The 21,578-nt window shown below is 31.6% G+C and overlaps 4 protein-coding genes across 11 annotated transcripts in view; 2 read left to right on the forward strand and 2 right to left on the reverse strand.

The window, feature by feature from the left end:
- Window positions 1–1,071: 1,071 nt before the first annotated feature.
- On the forward strand, window positions 1,072–8,288 carry LOC100748308 (phospholipase A2 inhibitor). 3 transcript variants are annotated; one of them, XM_024371245.2, is made up of 8 exons: window positions 1,072–1,396; window positions 1,483–1,599; window positions 1,684–1,845; window positions 6,038–6,163; window positions 6,234–6,489; window positions 6,781–7,097; window positions 7,191–7,561; window positions 7,633–8,288. In XM_024371245.2, exons 5-8 carry the CDS (start codon window positions 6,241–6,243, stop codon window positions 7,872–7,874), a joined length of 1,179 nt encoding a protein of 392 aa, XP_024227013.1. In that variant the 5' UTR covers window positions 1,072–1,396; window positions 1,483–1,599; window positions 1,684–1,845; window positions 6,038–6,163; window positions 6,234–6,240; the 3' UTR covers window positions 7,875–8,288. The 3 variants fall into 3 exon arrangements, with proteins under 3 accessions (XP_024227013.1, XP_033179660.1, XP_012247353.1); XM_033323769.1 differs by having other exon boundaries at window positions 1,483–1,845; XM_012391930.3 differs by lacking the exons at window positions 1,072–1,396; window positions 6,038–6,163 and having other exon boundaries at window positions 1,424–1,599.
- LOC100744149 (ATP-dependent DNA helicase Q5-like) lies at window positions 2,132–5,947 on the reverse strand. Its single transcript, XM_003493593.4, has 10 exons — window positions 5,710–5,947; window positions 5,390–5,511; window positions 5,136–5,300; window positions 4,888–5,064; window positions 4,640–4,819; window positions 4,470–4,575; window positions 4,287–4,395; window positions 3,980–4,207; window positions 3,754–3,906; window positions 2,132–3,688 (listed from the first exon to the last, which is right to left on the reverse strand). The coding sequence occupies exons 1-10, from the start codon at window positions 5,828–5,830 to the stop codon at window positions 2,773–2,775; spliced, it is 2,277 nt and encodes a 758-aa protein (XP_003493641.1). The 5' UTR covers window positions 5,831–5,947; the 3' UTR covers window positions 2,132–2,772.
- A 21-nt stretch (window positions 8,289–8,309) lies between the features above and the next one.
- LOC105681547 lies at window positions 8,310–11,069 on the forward strand. 2 transcript variants are annotated; one of them, XR_002947693.2, is made up of 6 exons: window positions 8,310–8,671; window positions 9,145–9,283; window positions 9,351–9,768; window positions 9,853–10,370; window positions 10,449–10,650; window positions 10,749–11,007. XR_002947693.2 is itself a non-coding variant. In XM_012391926.3 (6 exons), the coding sequence occupies exons 1-6, from the start codon at window positions 8,552–8,554 to the stop codon at window positions 10,889–10,891; spliced, it is 1,530 nt and encodes a 509-aa protein (XP_012247349.1). In that variant the 5' UTR covers window positions 8,312–8,551; the 3' UTR covers window positions 10,892–11,069. The 2 variants fall into 2 exon arrangements, 1 of the variants encoding a protein (XP_012247349.1); XM_012391926.3 differs by having other exon boundaries at window positions 8,312–8,671; window positions 10,459–10,650; window positions 10,749–11,069.
- The window catches only part of LOC100748427 (protein draper), a 28,789-nt gene continuing 17,865 nt past the window's right edge, over window positions 10,655–21,578 (reverse strand). For 2 of the 5 annotated variants that reach the window (XM_012391923.3, XM_033323768.1), the window contains exons 2-18: window positions 18,598–18,844; window positions 17,968–18,094; window positions 17,703–17,871; window positions 17,123–17,369; window positions 16,910–17,030; window positions 16,691–16,828; window positions 16,391–16,570; window positions 15,972–16,299; window positions 15,365–15,472; window positions 14,940–15,104; window positions 14,430–14,636; window positions 13,893–14,048; window positions 13,508–13,684; window positions 13,310–13,420; window positions 13,034–13,243; window positions 12,764–12,946; window positions 10,655–12,686 (exon numbers count right to left, since the gene is read on the reverse strand). In XM_012391923.3, coding sequence (XP_012247346.1) covers window positions 12,403–12,686; window positions 12,764–12,946; window positions 13,034–13,243; window positions 13,310–13,420; window positions 13,508–13,684; window positions 13,893–14,048; window positions 14,430–14,636; window positions 14,940–15,104; window positions 15,365–15,472; window positions 15,972–16,299; window positions 16,391–16,570; window positions 16,691–16,828; window positions 16,910–17,030; window positions 17,123–17,369; window positions 17,703–17,871; window positions 17,968–18,094; window positions 18,598–18,689 — 3,003 coding nt within the window. In that variant the 5' untranslated portion in view covers window positions 18,690–18,844 and the 3' untranslated portion in view covers window positions 10,655–12,402. Of the gene's footprint in view, window positions 12,687–12,763; window positions 12,947–13,033; window positions 13,244–13,309; window positions 13,421–13,507; window positions 13,685–13,892; window positions 14,049–14,429; window positions 14,637–14,939; window positions 15,105–15,364; window positions 15,473–15,971; window positions 16,300–16,390; window positions 16,571–16,690; window positions 16,829–16,909; window positions 17,031–17,122; window positions 17,370–17,702; window positions 17,872–17,967; window positions 18,095–18,597; window positions 18,845–18,919; window positions 19,012–21,578 lie in introns of those variants that run through there. The other 3 variants (XM_012391924.3, XM_012391925.3, XM_024371242.2) reach the window with 3 other exon arrangements.

Here is a 21,578-nt window from a genome sequence, read left to right on the forward strand (position 1 = left end):
ATAATTAAGCATAATGTTTCTCGGATTTTCCTTCCCCACTATTAAATTTAAAATAGAGTTTCATTATTAAATATATTTCGCATATTCATACTATATTACAAAACATTTGAAACACAAAAAAGATAAGATTAAATCTTTGATAAAATATTCATTCTACAAGAACCTAAGTACTTTATCCTTGGTAAAAGATTAGAAAAATAAGCTTATATGTAATCAAAGATCACTTCGTAAGGTTAAAAATTACAACTTCCGTGACTATTACAATTTCCTTTTTAACTGATGATCTTACTTGGCAATATTGTTCAAATGTTTGCGTATTATAGTGGTTTTCATTCAGTGTCCTACGTGTCCAAGAAGTTTCTTAGCGTTAAAATGATCAGTAAACGTTTATTCGCTTTCTACTTAAAGCAGACCGTAGGATTCAATTAACCAGCTTTTAAAAAAGATTTTGGAATTATTAGGCGAAATGGCTAAAATAAGTAACTTTAGTCAATCACTGATTTCTACCGATTAAAGTAAGAGTATTTATCGATAAAACTTTCTCATATTTTATTTTATAGATTTATGGTCTTATGCTACTTAATTATTAGTAAAATGGCAATATAAAACAAGATTTGTTTATAATGCAAATATAAATCTAAAGCATTTCAAAGTGATAAACTAAAAGAATAACTCACAATCATTAAAGCTTACCTCATGCGTTTAAATTTTAATCTCCTTGAACTGGTACGTCGTATGTACATAATGTGTAAGTACATATACATACAAGTATATATATGTAAGGCACATGCGTACAAGGTAAAGCAAGGCATTCAAGTTAAACTAGTCGTTCGAAGATATATCAAAACTGATTTCGCATTACAAGAAAAAATTAAGCATAACTTTTAATTTATTGGGTCTCTTTTTTATAAAATTTTTTCATATTTTTGAAAATCCTAATTTTCTTCTCATTTCTTAATGTATATTCTTCAAGAATAAAATCTTAATTTTTCTATTATCATTTAGATTATATGACATGATTTATTCGTTAATTTAAATAATTTTTTTTTAAATTTAGATTCTCCACATTTCTGCATATCAAAAGCTATAAATATAATCTAATTCCTTTATCTTTAACAAATCTATATTCTCCGTCAGCAGTATATACACTTAAAGGAAGTGCAACACATGCAGTTAAAATTTGGGCCAGCCTGATCGTCGTCGAAAAGCGAAGCTCTATAAAAAGAACGCGCATTCAGATGAAAAAAGACGAATGACCGGAAAGAAGGTAAAAAGGAAAGATAAAAAACGGCCCAGAGAAAAGCACGAGCTCGACACTCGTTGAAAAAAGAGAGACACAGAGATACAAGGAGAAAGTGAGAAAAAGTATAGGAAGGGTTGGAAGGAGGGAGCACAGGTGCGGCTGCTACGTCCGGACCGCCTCTAAGTGTAATGTTGTCCGCCGCGCAGTGAGGTGAAGTCCTCTTTTCCATTTTGTTCCAGCCTGCCATGATATTTCGAGCATCCAGTGACTCGTTTAGGTGTCTTGTTCCTTCAACAGGTTGTCTCTCCACGTTGCTGGCCAACGGAACTTCCCGCTACTTCAATCCAGTTTAAATTGTTGATACAGTTACAGTTTATATTCTTTTACTGAAGAATTTGTTAATGTTAACGTAACTTTGAAAGTTTGTTGAAACTATTAAGGTGAAATTCAAGTTTAAAAAGGGGACCAGGGAAAGATGAAAACAAAGAGATTCCTTTAGTGATTTCTGAAACGAATTCACCGGTGAACTCGGGTGAATCACGATCTCATCCCTCCTCCTCCACCTCTTTCTCATCTTTCTGTACCTCCTGTTGCTTCGAGCGGTGAGTACCAATGTTGCTTAAATAATTGTTTATTTTTGGACCGGCGAGACATCGTCCCTGAATTGTATCGTTAATTCCTGCACTTGCGAAATAGTGAAATTAACAATTCCTTTCCCCCTTTTTCTTGTCTTTTATTAGGAAATGATAATGAAAATGACTATATCATATGTAGGTAACTTCTGTACAATGATATTAATTAAAATTATAATATAGAAATCATAACTCACTTTTTAATTAAAATGGGTGATTTGAAAGTTTAAGTAATTAATGAAGTTTAATTATTATAATCAGTATAAAAATAAAATGAAATTTAATTACTGATACAAATAGATACAGATATGTAAAACAAACATTTAACAACGTAAAACTAGAGAAGTTTTAGCATAACAATATTTTGTAGTCAGTATCACCTGTTGCGTGGGCAAGCATGTTTGACGTTTTACGAGTATGACTCGACGACCTACTTCGCTTCTAACTTTGATGCGGTACAGTTCGATCTATCGTAATAAAATAAAAGTTATCTTGCATGAGATATCATCAACCTATAAATATTCTTCCTTCTAATATTCTTCCATTATTTTAATAGTATTAGAAAAAATTTTGTATTATCTATTGTGGAAATAGATACACTTTTACGTAATAATATGATATAATAACTATTGCAATGTGTCTTTTATCGTGACTACCATTTAACATACTCATAAATACTAATAAACAATTAATACTAATCATATTATTTTTAACAATTGTATTCTATGTACATAATTCCATTCTGTAACATATATGACTTGTGTCCTATTTGAAGTACAATTGCACCTTTGATTAACTTACATGTTTGATAAATACATTGATAAATATAGTACAAATATGTACAATATTGCGTGTATCGAGTACTTTTCAAAGCGTACACGTTAGTTCGCTCTAACTTCACTTCTTTCGCAGTGTTATCGTTATTGAATGTCTATCCAATGAAAATGTATTCATCACACGTTCTATCGTTACATGCTCATGCGTCGGCTTTTCATTTGAATCATTCTTAATCCATTCAAAACACGAATCAAAAGCATTTCCTCTATCTCTATTTATTCCTGTCCCGGTAGTTAATTCATTTTCGTGCTCTAATTTTCTTCTTTTCAATTTGTAATCTTCAGGACATGTATCTGCGCTGACGAAACGTTTTCTCAAGTTTTTATCTAACTGTTTATCTTCAATAGTGCTGGATCCGCCAGAATTTTGTTTTGAAACACGATCCTTTTCTTTACACACCTTTATTTCGTCATCGTTCTTTAAAACTTTCGAAGAACTAGACTCGCACCTTTGTTCATCTTTATGTTTATTATTGCAGGGATTGATATTAATTATTTTTGGTTTAGTAGATTGATAAATATTATTTTGCGAGCTACAAGATATCATTTTCAAAGATATCACTGTTCCGTCTAACTTGTATTTATCCAGCAAAGACTGCGCTATCGCGTGTTGACTTAACTGTATCATACGTGAATTATCTTTCGCGGTTTTCGCCGTATTCTTTGCGTTACTTTGAATACCGCTCTTTACTGACTGGTGAACTTTTTTAAGAGAAATTTTTTCTGCTAATAACCATTCTTTCTTGTTTAGCGAAAACTTACCATCCCATTGCTTGATACACTCTACATCATTATCCGTATTCACAGCAATTTTTTTACTGACGGATTTTAATAATTTATGTTCTATTTCTGAGCTATTTTTTGGTTCTTCCTTAACTTGTGGAATTATACCCGATTGTTCCGTAAATTTTGAAACTGTATTCGATCGCTTTTCGGCTATTGTTTGTTGTTTCTTCACATCCTCATTAATATCGCAGCTACGAATTGAAAGCTATTTGTAAGTTATTATAAGATTTGAAGATTGAGTATTAATGATACTTACATATTGTATTTTATTCCTTCAAGGCTTTCTGAATATGCAATAAACTTATGTACCCTGATTTTTACTATTTCTTCGTTTTTACAAACGTCACAATTCGTTTTGCAAGATGCTATTATGTGCCCGAAGTATTGATTAACAGCTACATGCCGACACCTAAGCCAAATTTTATTATCTAATTTTGTAAAATTGTGGAAAAGAAATGTTTAGACGAATTTAAACTCCTTACATTATTAAAAGACAGTAAGAGACAAATTTGTCATATTCACTTAATCGTTTCCGAATATGTTCTATATCGTTCATTATTTTACGATTTTCAATAACGTGTTTCACAGAAGAATGTTCTTTCATACTAAAATATATTCTACAATATGTATAATCATTCTCTGAATGTATCTGTGTACATTCTCTATAATACTTGGCAATATTTTCAGGTATTGTCCAATGAACTATGCACCTGATTAAATATTTTATAAATTATATGGAATTATATATTAATAATAAATATCATTTCTTTTATTGTGATATATGTAAACCTGATTGATTTCTTATGTATAAATCCATAATCATACGTTGTAATGATAACATGAATTTTCTCAGATTCCCATTCACTTTCAATAATATGTCGGATACTCTTTTTTAATCCTAAAATATATCGTAACCATGAAATCTGAGATTCATACATATAAAGATTAATAATTAATCTATAATTTTCTTACCATGGTGACAGACAAGCGTAGATATTCCTAGAGCACTTAACTTATTTTGTAACAACTCTGCAGTAGCTATTTCTCGACAGTAAATAATGCCAAAACCTTCATCTATCTGAATACAGATAATCTTGATAAATATTTACGTTATAGACCCATAAAAGAACAAATAGATTTACCTTATGAGCAGATGAATTAAAAAGACCAAGTACTCCTACAATAAAAGTTTTAAGATGTTCAAAGGGATCAGAAAGTAAATCTAAAAACCACACATCAAGGTGTACATTAATTTGCTGTATAGGTATTTTAAAAACTTTTGGGTCTTCTAATGTTAAAAATTTGCAAATATCTGTGGTTACCTGTTGAAATATTTAATTAAGAACAATCAAATATTTGCTGTAAATAATTCAAATTATTCCTTTAATACCTTATCAGTAACAGTTGTAGTTACTGCAATTTTAGGAACAAATTTTAGTTTGTCATTAAATGCATTTATATCTTTGTAACCGGGTTTAAAGTCATATCCCCATTCACTTAAGCAATGACTTTCATTAAATACAATATAAGACAATAAGTTACGCTCTTGTAATAAAATGACAAGTTTCTGTTAATAAATTGTCAAGTTAATTGAAAGTTAATCTTACATTGTAAAGTTAAAGTTTTAAAATACTTTACCTTAAAATAGGTTAAAGTATTCATTTCAGTAGTTACATATAATAATACTATTTTTGGAGATACTGATGTCAAATCTTTTAAAATATTATACCTTTCTTTTTCTTTGGAGCTCCTAGATAGCAAACCAACATTAATGTGTTTGCCTCTTAAGAAATCTATTTCTTTCTGAAAATACATGATTATTTAGTACACATTAGAAAAATTAATTAATCCAGTTTATTCAATTAACGTTTTTTAAGTATCAGAAATGTTACCTTCATAGAAGATAATTTGGGAGAAAAAATAATTCCAACTTTTTTTTGTATAAGTGCTGGTAATTGATAGCAAAGAGATCTACCAAACCCAGGAGGCATAGATATAAATACATATTTTGCACCTACAAATTTACATCGTACTTTTTAATCTGTTTCTTTAAATTAAATTTTGCAATATTAACAATTATAGTGGAACAGTATTTTCGTGTCTTTACACCATATTTTCATATATATTAAAAGCATTATATACATTTAATACAGTTCTTAATAGACTTAACAATTAACGCATAACACAAATTTTTATATTAAAAAATACTCACCTTCGCAAATAGAAATAATGGCATTTCTTTGAATGTTGTTTTTAAAATTTTCGTAGCCGAAAACATTTTTCATAACACTCATTACATGACCTTCACAATTACTCATTTGCACAAGTTTCATTAAAGTATAATATTCAATTTTTGTCTACGTAGAATTATTATGTGTAAAAACATTCAAAACATATCTCGTACGCTTGATCACAAGAAACTAACCTTACTGGTCGAGTGTAGTGTTAGATTTAAAATTCATTTTGCTTCGGCCAATCAGAAGATGCAATTTTAAATATCTTTTACGCGGCAATATTTAAAATAAAATTTTTTATTACAGGTATCAAAATATTGAGACATTAAATGAAATGGACTACAGTTATAGTGTTTGAAAAAAATAATAGATGAAAAAGATATAATGTCTTTAGCTTAACAACTTTTATTGTATTGACAAATGAACCTATACGTATGTAAGACTGGCATTAGATAAGATTGGTATCGATATGTTGAATATATGATTTATTTATTCATTTTAGATGCATAATGAAGAAATTTTATGCAATATTTTTTTTAATATGCACATCCACCGCTGACTTTTCCAATGTTTGCGACCCTAATTGGCATTCGTTAGAAACGTTAGAAACCGCCAAAGTGGAGTGTGGACCATCTTTTGAAAATCGTTGCTATTGCATGAGGACATGCTACGAGAATCACCATCAGTATGTCGTTAATTGTACTGAATCAGGATTTCATAACGCGGCGCCGTTATCGCACTTGCCGAACGACACACAAGTAAGATCATTGTACTAAAGATTAATATTTGTATTAGTTATAAATAAACTACGAATTTTTACGTATTTATGAGAAATTTAAAACTACAATAATGCATAGAATCCACATAGCGTGCAAAAATATAAAAGATATCTAAAGTATATTACTTTTCATAACGTGTAAAGGGCAAAACAATTTTATAGCTAGGCCCCATTGTTTTAATTATATTTATAAAGATATGAATTTGCATAAATATTCGCGGTCTAGTTATAAAATTTGACAAACCAATTGATATATTTGTGCTATTTTTAGGTGCTTATTTTTACTGGGAACAATCTCGGAGAGCTTCCATGGAACGTATTCGGCACACTGGATAGTTTGCCTCACTTAAGAGTGATAGATATGTCTAACAATAAAATAAGAGAAATTCGAGGGAAGGCATACCATCACGTCCAACACGTCGAACGACTTATTTTAGATTTCAACGAATTATCGTTGGATCCTGCAAGAAGTCATCCCAGGGTTTTCTCTAATTTCGTCTCCCTCTTGGAACTCCATTTAACTGACGCCTTCGAAGATGGTCCACCGAGAGATCTTGCAGCAACACTGCATGATATTTTTGTCAATAGGTATCGGATTCATAAATTCCAGTTTCTTTAATTTTAATTCCCCAATCGATAAATTTATGAATTGTTAATAATGTCGTTTTGTAATTATTGTAGTAATTTAACGCAACTGATAAAGCTGCATTTGGAACAAAATGAAATATCAGAATTTCGGGACAGTAATGTATTCTGCGATCTCCCGAATCTTTTGGACCTTTATCTCGGCGATAATGCACTTACCGCTTTGCATTTTAATATATCCTGTCTCCACAAATTACGTTTCTTGGATCTTCAACGAAATAAGTTCACAAAAGTGGTCGATCATGATCTGCACGCTATGGACACGCTTATCAAGCATAATCAAAGCATAGCTGTAGATTTCACTGGAAATCCGTTTGTGTGTTCGTGCAAATTAAATCCCTTTATAAAGTGGATGAGGAAGACAAAAGTGTTCGTTCGTAACAAAGACAATTTGAAATGTTTTGAAGGTACTTGTATTAGATAAAAATTATCTTTTTGCCAAACACGATATGAAATTAAATGTAATTTACTTTTATAGGTGAAATACATCATGAAATACACGAAACAAAGAACTGTACGCCGAAATTGTTCTCATCAACTCCACGCGGTGCAACTGTTCTGCTCTTTTTCCTCTGTATAGTGTTAATAGGACTGGTGTGCGCTTTAATTTATGTACAACGCACGAAACTACAAAAGAAAATTGAGCCTATATTAGATTCGGTGAACAAGAGGGTACGATACACCTCGATAGCAACTGGTGATACTCGAGAAGATTTATGAATGAAATGAAAAGGTTCTTCGATTAAGAACTAACAAAGAAGAGATTTAACGCTAATTAAACTCGCTCTTCGGTTAAAATAATCAATCATTTTTAAACTCTCGAGAAGTTCCATTCTTTTTTATTATATAACACACAAATACACAATTTCGTTTTTGTCATAAGTAATTTAAAATATAATAAGGTATGTTTAACAATATAATGAGGCATTCATATTTATAATGCAATATGTGGTGATTAATTTAGAAGTAAAGAAAAAGGATAGAACCATCACTGAATATTCTTACAAGCTATTTGTTACGACATTAACACGCTGAATTTATTGACTTAATAATTATAAACGAAGAACATGTAATTTTGATATTGTTATTGACTCGAGTATATCTAGTACCGAATAAATGTTATATATATTTATATTTAAATGTATATTCACTGACCTTATTAAATTTCTCCTTACTTGTGGATTGATCGATTGAATGTTTTCAACGGAAAATGCATACATACACATAATATTCTTAGGTTTGCTATTCCTTATCGTTGGCTATCAGACCATTGACATCTTAAGCAAGATTAGATAATATTTCAGAAACGCCTGAATGTTCATTGTATGCGTCGAAATTACTCTTGCATTTCAACTGTATCCGTTTGACTGAATTGTTTGTTTTTTATGTGATAAATAATGTCATCAGCTAAACGTCTTCGTCTCGATGAAGTCTTCACGTCATTTCCAGAGCTGGGTCCTACAGTTCCAGACGGTGGTTACGCATGGATTGTTCTCTGTGGAGTATTTTTAGTCCAGGTTAGTAATCTGATTATAACAATATATTTTTTCAGTTTTTTTTTAAATTGAATAGTTCTCGATACTATGTGTTACTTATACAGGGTATTTAGAACATTCACATTCAATAATTTATGCCCATAATATTAAATATATTATTTTACGTAAAATAATCTTAAAGATGTTCATAGAAATACGCAAGATTCGTAAAACGATCAAGTTTAAATAATCTATTTACAGGTACATATTATAACATGATCATCTTAAGAACCGTAGTATCGGTCGACATTTTTCAAAAGATTAAAATGAATCTTTATCGTTTTATTATGAATTCTTGTAAATATTATCATTTTAGAAAATTAGGTAAGTACAAAATCTTTCGTGTTATCAATCTAATTTCTAAACACCCTGTATAATAAATTAATTTATACATTTTTCTTTTCGACCTTCTCGTTCTTTACTCTGCGATCGAAATTGTATTATTATCTTTATAGATGACTGTTCCAAGTATACTAGCAATGTATGGAATAGTTCTGGCATATATTCATGAAACTAAATCTACTGATTTTGATTTATGGAATGAAAAAATTATTTTGACGCCTATACTATTTATTGCATTTTGGAATCTAGCGGGTATATACACAGTTTAGTAACTTGTAATTTTCATACAATTATTACTAATCCATTCAACTTTTTCTAGATCCTTGGACAAAAATGATCGTGAGTATGGCGCCGATACCCCGTTTAGTAGGCATAATAGGAGTACTTCTCCTAATGGTTGGCATTATAGCATCTGGATATCTTGCAACTGGCGGGGTTGGTGCTTATTTGGCCAGCACCAGTGCTGGTGCAGTAATGGGTATAGGCGCCAGTTTTATTATGCTATTGAGTGACTATGTTTTGAGGAAGTATTTCAGAAAGAAGCTCCTTATAGCTCTGATGTTAAGAAATATTGGAGTTTCTTTTGGTCTTCTGTTTATCCCGAGTATCACAAATCTGTTGTTGCATGAAGCTAAATTGAAAACTGGTTTACAACTGATAACCATGGTTTTATTGCCTACTGCATTTGGAATATTGACTTTTCGGTTTCCTCCTCCACAGCAAATTTCTCCTTATAGGTTCTTGTTTAGAATATCTTAAATAATAATTAATAAGAAATAAAGCTTTCAATATTTAACATACAAAAAATTATTTCGTTACAGTCTACTCTTATCAACTGAAGAAGACACTGAACTTCCTATAAAAATCTCCTTTGATGCTCCTGAGAATTCACAACATCCAGATGGTCAAGATGATATAGAAAATTTTGAATATGGTCAACCTGATGAAAAGACACATGGAGGAGGGTTACTAAATGACGGAAATAATATTTATGCTTATGAAGATTTGGATGAAGATGTGGACTTATTTGTAAATCCAGTGATTCATTTGGATAAGAAATGGCAGCATCAATTTCAAATTCTGAAGAACTTCCGATTTTGGGCTGCAACAATTGGCTGGGTTGGGATGAAAGTATCTACTCTCTTTTTCTGGCTTCTGTTACCCATTTTGTCTTATGAAAATACAAATAATTCCCATTTCTGGATGTTTCTATCCATCATGGCTGGTTTCAGTACCCTCCTACCAAATCTTGTTAGTTACAAAGTATTGACATTTACAAGTCAGAATAGAAGACTATACTTTGGCATAGCATCTTGGTTTTGTGGTATCAATTTAATAGGTAAATAATTTCTTCCTGTAAGATATTTTTGTAATTATTGAAAAGTGAGTTTTAATGAATTTGTGTTCTGAAAAAAAGACGTTTCTAGGTTTAACTTATGCAAGTAGTTACTTGTGGATGATGATTTTTACCTTCCTGGGTGGTGCCAGTATTGGCAGTTTATCAAGTTGTCAAGACTTGGCATTGTATGATGTTCTTGGATCTGAAATGGTTCGTTCTATTTATAAAGTATTTTCAACTATCGTGGGTTTATGCATTCTTGGTTTTTATTTTATACATGGTAAGTTTTTGTAACAAAATTTTATTTCGGTAAAAGAAGTTACAAATGTAGGGGTGATCAATAAAACTTATCATGTAGAAATGAACTTCTGATTACAGACACAAATCTCTGTTTGAGTTTCGCGGCGCTTTTACAATTTCTTGGTGGATTTTACTGGATCTCGTCGCCTACTTTGAACTTAATTAAAGCCACTCGTTACAGATCTCGCGTGATGAACAGAGAAAGCAGAGACGAGACGTGATTAAAATAATATTCTATGGAATTAATATACATATATTTAGGAATTATTGATTTTACGTTACATCCTAATTTAACGATATTTACAAAAGTATTTATATTGATCACAACAATCTGTTTTCTCTGAATTCATCTAAAAATAAAAATAGTGTATATATAAAATCGTAAAAATAGACATTTCTCGGAAAATAAAAAATAGGCATAGAATATTGTCTAATATAAAAGATATAAATACGATTCCACTTGACGATATCGCATGAATGATTTTTTAAATAGATTTCTGTTGTTATTTGTTATGAGCGTATATTTATATGTGTATGTATGTGTATACATAAACATATACGTATAGACGAATAAAATATGCATTTCTTAATGTATGATGATACTCTATACTAATAAAAAAAAAGTATGCTACGTTTGTTTCTAAATTACTTACAAATATATTCTTGCACATATACGAAATAAATTGTCCTTAAAATAAGAAGTGGTAAACATATATAAATACCGCGTAGATATGTCTCTTCACAAAATGCAAAGAAACAAAAAAGGACAAATCTTTTAGTATTAATGATCATTTGAATGTATATCATATGCATGTTTTGAGATCGTGAAACCGGCTTCTCATTGCTTAAACAGACTTACACAACGATTTTGTACCTTATTTGCCAATTTACATTATAAATGATCTAATTTACAAGACACGATAGATATCTTAGACATACTGGATATTTTTAACTCCATTATTGCATCTCTAGGTTCCAACATTTTTTGTATATAAAGATAAAAGAAAATAAACTATATTATTAAATTTTGTAATGCATGCTTCTTCCAAGGCACTACAAGGCATGCTCGTATGCAAAAGTAATCAACTATCATTTTATTTCTTCCAGTAAAATTTGATACGTTAAGTAATAAATTTTGTACAATTCTTGTAAATATCACAAATCCTTTTGTACAATTTTGATACGTCCTATTCCTATCTAGATTGTATCATTATCTTTTCGATCATAAACAATAAAAAAGCACTGAATTTACTATTAAATAAGTTTTTTTAAGATTGTTTACGGCACAATTACTTATTTCAAATTGTTATTCATATTAATAATATTGCATCAGATGTTCTATCATATAAGTTTCAGTAAACATCATATTACGAAAAGAGACAGCCTAACACGTTCAGGATAAACAATCACTATGAATATACGATTTTATAAATAAAATATCCATTTGACTATTCGCAGCATTATTATAAAACTATGTACATGCATATACTGAGCAATCAAAATACATTTGTATTTTTTAAATGAAAATACTTATGCTTTTATGAGGTTTTTTAAGGTTTTCTGAAGATTTTCTTAAGACTCAGATTAATAACATGTGAAAATTTTAAAGGTATCAACAGACTAATCATTCAAAATGATAAGATTCTTAAAATCTGCTTCTTTAAGTTACATCAAAGACATATAATATTAAAGTTTTAAACCTGCATGATTCAGCCTGAGATCTAAGATAAATTTACATTTCACCAAGTTCTGGGTCCTTATCTTTCAAACTACTAGGTCCTGCATTGTCCGACGATTTCGAGCAGAAACCATTTGGCATTCGACTGTACTGTTTATAACCGCTAACCGGTCTTGGATTATCTAACTGATCGTATTCTGATTCGTCGTTATTTTGCTTGATTTCATCGTAAACATGTTCGATCTTTTTCCCATCCATTTCGTCGATGCTATGGTACACATTAAGGTTTGGATTTCCCATATCTGCATCTCTGTTCTTTAGATCATATCGAAGTGATCCTAACGGCAGTCAAAGAAAACATAAGATCATTTTACAGAACTTACAATTTGGTGTACTATGCTACTGCCAACAATACCTTTGCAATCATCCTCATCATCCGTACAGCTGTTCATTCCAAGTTTAGCTTTCTCATTATTTATCTTCTTGCTTGTTCCAAGATTATTTCTGAATTGGAAGTTATTCAATAAAGTAGCTGTTCCATCATCGAATTTTGAAGAGCCTTGATAGGCATACACGGGGTTATCAAACTGAGTTTGCTCTATATAAAAGATATCATTGTTGATTATAAGTATTTTATAATCCATAAATAATGATTATAAATAACAGATTTGTTTGAAATAAATACCTGGAGGAGAAGCAGGTTCAGCGATATATTGCACTTGTGCAATTTCGTTCTTCAAATCTGCTACTCTGCGTCGATGATATACCCATCCTGCGAATATCATTACAATAACAATAATTACAGCAAATAAAAATCCTGCTACCATAACGCCATAGCCGGTTTCATCCCTCTCTTGAATGTTACGTGAAAATAATTCTTCGTCACAATTTGGACCTAAAATTGAATATATTCCAGTATTAGTTAAGATATATTAATACTGACAGATTTGAAATAATATACCTGTGTATCCATGTCTGCAGACACAACCTTCAACAGGATGACAAATATAGAAATCATTCTTACAGTCACATGGTTCCATACAGTGATCGCCATAATACCCTTCTGGGCAGACTAGATTTAAGAATACGAAAAACATTTATGTTATATTTATTTTGTTAGCCTCTCTCGATATTATCTGTATAATTTTTTTTCACGTACTCTCAGTACATTTGGTACCAGTCCAACCAGGTGCACAACGGCAATGACCATCATTAGATCTGCATTTTCCTCCGTGCTGACATGTACAATGTTGACTACAGTTCATGCCATATGTCCCGTCTGGACAGGGTGTTTGGCAGAATTCGCCTTGCCAACCAGGTCGACATTGACACACGCCTAAAATGGTATGCATGTAAAAGAAGCCATTAATTCGTTTCATATAATATCTAGTATGAACCCTACATTATGTACCTAATATAACTGATGATGCAATATCTTGCAAAATAGAGCTATTAGGACTAAAAAACTTATGAATTTGTAAATATTATTTTGTAATAAAATTCTAGATTCGAATAAATTGCGAAAGAGGTAAGTAAAATTTTACCTGTAACGTGATGACACTCGCCACCGTTTTTACAGCGGCAATGACTAGCACAATTTAATCCATAACGATTAGGTGGACAAGGATGCTCACATGTTAACCCTAAGTATCCAGGTCGGCAAACATATTCACCAGAGACATGATCACATGTCATGTTTCCTAAAAGATAAATTCTACGATTATTATTTCGAATAAATAGTTCTAGCTTTATTTATTAGTACCTTGTTTTAGTTTGTGTGAAGAGTGTTACAGTAACAGTTAAATGAATTGACAACTTACCACTTTTATTGAAGTGTTTGAATAAGGGTATACAAATAAAAATGACTATATTTTTCATATCAATGATCAAAGCATTAGTTTGTTGTTTTCGTGCTTATCATGAACATGCTGAAGTACTACTACATATGATACAATACCATATAATCTAAAGTATAAAAATGTACTAGAAACTACAGACTACAAATGTTAACGATAGTTATTTTCTAGCAGAACTGCGAAAGCTTGATTTATTTCATCTTCACCTAAAATTGTTATTTTTACCTTGTATTTTTTCTGGACACTTTTCCTTGCAACGCACGCCATACCACCCTTCTTTACAGGGTTGAGAACAATCAATTCCTTCCCAACCTCTGGCACAAATGCAAGTGCCTGTTTCTGGATCACATGAACTATTGTTCATACACTCACATTGTGAATGACAGTCATCACCATAAAGGCCTTCTGGACACTTGGTTTCACAACGGATTCCTGTTTCATGTCATTAAAAATGAAAATTTTATCGAGGACCAAATCGCCATCAAACAACTAGTTTTCCAGTCTTTCTCAATAATTTCAATTTCTTTTCAAAAATTCTACGTTAAAATACGTGGTACATTAAACGAATGGACAGGAAACCTACTTAGTAGTTCAAAATTTCTGTTTTGTACATTATATGGTAGATATGAATAATGATGTAAGGAAGATATTAAAATGGTACCACAAGGAAAGGATAATTGTTGCAGTTTTTCAAATGTATGGCGATTGATCGACGAATTAAAAGAAGAAACAAACCTCGCCATTCTGGCTTACAGATGCAACGACCCGTGGCAGGATCACAGCCTAAACTATTTTCCTTGTGACAATCGCAGACCTGAGTACATCCCAGCCCGAAAAATCCTTTTTCACAATGATCTTGGCAAAATTCGCCGGTGAAGCCAGCTGCACACGTGCATGTGCCTGCAGGTGTTTAAAAAAGGTAACGTGTTTTGGTGCAAGTGCAACGAAATGAAAATGGAGACAAAGAATTAAGAAACGCGAGTCTCAAAATGTATGAAACTAAATTACATAAGAATAAAAAGATATGGAAATACAAACATCGAGAAATAAAAGAAACCATCTAATCATGGATCTATACAAATTAATGCGTTTTTTGTTAATGATTTGAAGCATTAACTTTCTCTAGAACTAAAAGAAATCGTTGCAACCAGCCCCCTTACCATTTTGTGGATTGCAGGCAGCATTGTTAAAGCATTTGCATTTGTCCTCGCAGTCCTTGCCAAAAGACTTGTCGTCGCAGGGACGATCACACGAAACACCAACCCATCCTAGCAAAATGTAATAACAATACATGCAGGAACAAAATTGAATGTAACATAAGAAACAAGAAAACATTCTAAAGAAGACTTCTAAACTGAATAATTCTCACTAAATACGAATTACTTACCTTACTATTATTTTGATAAATTAATTACAAATAATAACTCTACAACTATATATTTAAAACAAAAATCCACAAATTTGCGAAAATGGCATACTATCAAAAACTACAGTTAGTAATTGTTCATGCAATTCATACGGTCATACAATTAAAGAATGAATTAACTTGAAGCAAACAACATAAAATAAAGATACAAAAATACTAAATTATACAATTACAAAATGCTTATCATTTTAAAGATACTTCCTTTGATTGTTTTTTAATCACTCTCGCATGATTAAATGATAAATTACATCTTTTACTTTTGGTTAAGAATTATTCAATTTTTGTATATTAATTCGTATTAATTGATTAACTTTTGTGTTCGTAATAGTGTAACTTATTACCTGCTGTACAGTTGCATCGGCCATTCTCGGGTAAACAAGTGGCACCATTTTTGCAGATACACTTTTGTGCACAATTTTCGCCATAAGTGTTGTCAGGACATATTTCACTACAGTCCTCACCTCTGTATCCTGGCGCACAAATGCAAGTTCCATTTATGGGTGAACACTGCGCGTTGTTCTTGCAATTACAACGATTTTGACAGCCTTTCCCGTACATATAAAACGGACAAGGTCTGGTACAAGTATCGCCATCCCATCCTGGTTTACAAATACACTTTCCAGTCCACGGATGACACATTTCTGTATTGTCATTCTCACACTCGCAAACCTAGCAACGTTTATAAATATAGTATTTATTTTATAATATTAAAAAGACATTGCAGAAAAGTGAATATCGCATTATCTATATTATTACATACTTTTGTACAGTTGGGTCCCCAGAATTCATTCTGACAAACACGCTTATTGCATTTTTCACCCATCCAACCGGGACTGCAAGTACAAGTTCCATCAATCGGTGAACAAATTGCACCATTTTCGCAGCTACAGTTGCTTGTACAATTTAAACCGAACGTTCCTCCGGTGCAAATTTTTAAACACTGTAAAAGATTTTTATTTTCAAAATTATTTGTTATTTGTATTTAACACATTAAGTAACATATATACTAAAATATCAATAATTAATAAGAATAATTAAGTATTTCTGAAAGAGTGGTCACCTTTTCATCATAATAACCGGGTTTACATTCACATTCTCCAGTGATATGATGGCATCCAGCACCATTGTAACAATCACACTCTTGAGAACAGTTTTTACCCCAGAAACCTTCCGGACACCGGTTCGCACAGACTGAACCCTATTTTAAAATAAAATCTATTTTAGATCATGCATGGACACGATTACAATAAAATCTCGTAAAATATCAATCAATATTTACAGTCCATCCAGGTGTACAATAACATTCGCCGGTTGTAGGATTGCAAGAACCACCATTCTGACACTTGCATTCTGATTTGCATTCATCGCCGTGTTTTCCCGGCGGACACAAATCGTCGCAACTAAAAAAGAATTATTAAAGCGATTTAAAAATTGTGTTCTAATATTTTACATTTCATTACATTTCAATAATAAAATAAATAGATCAACTAACAGGGGTCCTGTGTAACCAGGAGCACAATGGCACTCGCCAGAAATGTGGTGACAGCTTCCACCGTTTCTGCAACGGCACTCTTCACCACAATCTTGACCATATCGATCGGGAGGACATTCTTGGCTACAGTATTTACCGGTCCAGCCTCTGTTACACAAGCATTTGCCGTCGAATGGGTCACAAGTGGCTCCGTTCTGGCACATGCAATCCATTTCGCAAGATTTGCCCCATTTTCCAGATGGACACTCTGTTAAGTTACAAATATACTTGTATTTACTATGAGTAAGTAAAAGAAACAATTACTTAAATCTTTTTGATTTTGATTTGATTGATTGATTTTAAGAAAGTATCTTGAATCGTACTCAGTATTTAAAGTAACAAAAATAGAAATTGAATAGTTAAAAAAATGAGAATTTTTATTCTTTCACAAACAGTTCTATAACTAATTTCTAGACAATGAAAACTGAATACTGCACCAAGAATAAAAGATAAGGTGAAAGTATTTTCTGAAGATGTCTGGTTTGAGTATTTCAATGATTTTAAGGAATATGTTAGATAAATAACAAAATCTAATACTTACTATAATCGCATAACGGACCCCCATATCCTGACTCACACTTGCAGACGTCTGGTGCAATGCAAGTGCCATGAACACAGTCCTTGGAACAGATTGGAATGCAACGATTGTCATCATTGGTCTTTGTGTAGCCTTTGCAACACTCTTCTACTGGTCTCTGTTTTGTTATTTCCTAATCGAACAACGTTAAAACGTTAATTTTTCGAAAATTTTTAATTAGCTCTTAATTAATTAGTACCTTCTACATATTTAATACTATTCTATTCACCTGTTCCTTGAATATCGTCTTGAATACCACCCTATATTTGGAGCATCTTGGCGGAAAGCTTAAGCACCAAGTGTTCTCTCGTACAGTATAAGGTTTCTGCTCCGATATCCTCACCGTTATCGTATACCTAACATCAACCAAGTATTAAAAACAAGCACTGAGTCGTGAAAACAGAATAGGTAGCATCGGAAGGTTGACAATTAAAATAAAACTGATCTTCTAAATCTATTATAATTTTGCTCTTGAAAAACTTTATTTAATAGACTTCTCAATAAATTAAATTTTAATTTAGAAAAAAAATTTTTTATTTTAATTTAGTTGGAAAACTTAAAAAGATATGTAAGAATTTACTTTTACGGACTTTTACTAAAAGATCATGAACGATGATAATAATTATTGTTTTAATAAATTATGAAGGAAAACAAAGTATGTAGTGATTATTCTTTTATAGATATGGCCTTGAATTTTTATTAGAAATCCATTGTTTTGCTAAATATCTTCTCGAATAAAGATCAGCATCTTCTGATAACGATTTGAGAAAATAAGTTAAGTAGATAATCGTTTATCATTTTATTTAATATCGTTAATCATTGCACTTTCATAAATCTTTAATAAATCTAATCCACTTACGTTTCTTGCCTGGTACATATGTTTGGCCCTTCCAAACCGTACACCGTTCCCAAAACTGTAATAGCAGCTAACAAATAGATGGATAGAGCCATCCTGACTTATGATTTTTGATATAATAAACAGTTATGTCTACAGATTCGCGCGTATATCACATTGCTTCAATATCCCTCAATGTTTTTGAGTATTATATTCCTTCCTTCCTTCAGACGATTTTCATGCATTCCAGATAGTCAACATGTTTTTGAGTCTGGAAATACAAACGTACTTTTAATAAAATACTTTTTTGACAAACATATTATTAATAACAAATTCTATTAAATACTGCTTTGTCAAATCATATGAAACAGAAGGAAACAAAAATAGTGAACGTAATGAAATTTTTGCCAGAAATACCGAGAGCAATAACGTTACAGCTGTCTGGTGTTAAACTAATCGATTGCGAACATTATTCATTCTTTGAAGAAGTGAAAAAGCATTGAAAATGACAAGAGATAAAAAATGGTTTTAAGACTCGTTTGTCACGTAAATATTCAGAGAAATTCTTCGTGACTTTAGACTCTGTACCGTGAGTTACAATATCGCAATTTATCCATTTTAATTCCACGTACCGGTCACGATTTGCGACAAATTGCATATTTATCAACTATGGAAATGACTCCGTAAAGGGATCTGTTCGTCGAATAAGAATCTTCTTCCGCTTTCTCTTATTAGGAGGATCCAAAGATCAATCGATAACGGAACTTATATTTCTGAGCGATGGAGATCCATGCAGGACTATACGTGCCACTTCACCTAGAACCTGGGTTCTAAATTATGAAGCACTTAACGTGTTTGTCATCATCTATGTTTTACATAATATGGATCTCGAAAAATATATTTTACACGAGTCTATAATTCAGTTGCAGTTGTTAATGGAATGTAAATAATAACAGTATCAGAGTAGTAAGATGCTCATTGCAGATTCATATCTCTTCTACGTGTACAGATATTATATTTAAAATGTTTTAGATGTGTGTATTATCTACATTTTTTTTTAAATCTTCTAAAAATGTATAAACATCCATAATCTACTAATGATAGAAGAAATTTCTTTCATAACTCTCCATCGAACACTGAAAATACTACAAGAAATATCAATATGTATCGCCCGGAACTTGTATTTAAAGATCCCCGAAAGAGAAACTCTTGTTTACATTTTTTCGTGGAAACTTTCTAAAAATTGTCAAGTAGTACAATTATTGAGTACGACACGGATGCTGTTGAATGGACGACAAGCCCATTGTTCGTATTGCACGTTGAGTCACACGGAGCTTGGAAAAAATTGCGTACGGCCGCTTGAAGACTGATTACAACTTCCGTATTGTCGTCTTCGATTTGTCGAATAGAAAGTTTAACGCCAACCACGCTTACAGCAATAGCGTACACTCGGAAAAATAAAAATTATACAGTAGAGTATGAAATGCCTGTCATCTATTATTTGTCGACATTTACAGGATAGTAATACCCAACCACATAGAGGTAAATTCAGAGACAAATAATTATACACTAAGGATATACTATAGAGGTATCATAAAACGCAGACGAAATTATTTTATTTAATAATAATTTTAACAAAAAGGTCAGCTGATATTTTATATTTCTGCTTTGGATGGGTCAAAGGAACAGGTTGTAGGAAACTATAAAGAACGCATGGGTCGAATCACGTACATCGTGGCAGGCTCTTTATCGAAGTCAAATAGCCTCGAATCGCTCCCGAAGGACAAGGTCTTTTATCCTCTTGGCTATTTGCATTCCACGCACATCGATCGAATTTTACGTAGCATAAAAGGAATTACGCGAGTAAAGAAACAAGACACCGGATGTAGGAAGTAATTACGGGAGGAAATTTTCCTTATATTTCTTTGAAATGTGTTTCAACAATTGTTAAACCTAACTTTGTAATTTAATATTTTAGAAATAAATTCCGTTTGTGCCAATTGCGTTGTATTAAATCGATTAAAATGTTACATTGAGGTAATTAGCGAGCAATTTAATAAATTAATTGTATAGCATATTTTATCGCATTGTATGTTGTAAAAAGAAAAGTTAACTAATCGAATTTTATCACTTAAGCGCTAACATCAATTTTGATAAATTCAATCATCGCGAGACTAACGAAAACAAACTTTTATCTCACTCATGATAGTGACCATACTTATTATCATATCTGAGTCGCCGGATTCATCTACTATTTCCGATAGTACAAAACTGATTACGATGCGACAGTCTCTTGAAATATTTGTGACAGTAAAAAAGGATTGACTGAATGATAGGCATGTAAAAATCTAAAATCCCAGTCAGAACTATATGAAGAAATTTTTATAGCAAGTCAATGTTATTGTACTTTATACAATACACATTGAAATAGTTCTTTATCTCGACGTCTGGGCTTATCGTTTGTATATGGTTCTCCAATATTAATTACAGTCGCCTTCCATGGAGCCAAGATGAGAACAAGCAATTATTAAAGTTCTCTCTCTTTCTCTCTCTCATTAGTAATTAATATATTTGTATCATTTCTATTCTAAATACAGAACCTCTAAAAGAATGTAATATATGACTCTAAACAGATCTGCAAATCTAACAAAAATTTACGTATGCTTCAATTCGAGAAACTAAGAGATGACGAATCGATAATATGTACTAAAAACAAAGTCACTTTATTTACTCTAATCTTTGACGTAATTGCTTACTTATGTACATAAATATGTACACAAATGATGAACATATCAAAGCAATACGAAAATCTGTAAATATCTAGACTTATCTTTACACAGCTGACTCAATAATTTGACCCTTTTAGTCGTTCGGATGTACTACGCATAAACATGTGATAAATTTATAAGTATAACAATTTATATAATATCCACATCGATAAATTGTAAGGAATAATTATATATATATAATTAAATAAACATATATATATATAAATCTATGTTCCC

This window comes from Bombus impatiens, unplaced genomic scaffold, assembly GCF_000188095.3.
Source record: "Bombus impatiens unplaced genomic scaffold, BIMP_2.2 scf_1274, whole genome shotgun sequence".
NCBI lineage: Eukaryota > Metazoa > Arthropoda > Insecta > Hymenoptera > Apidae > Bombus > Bombus impatiens.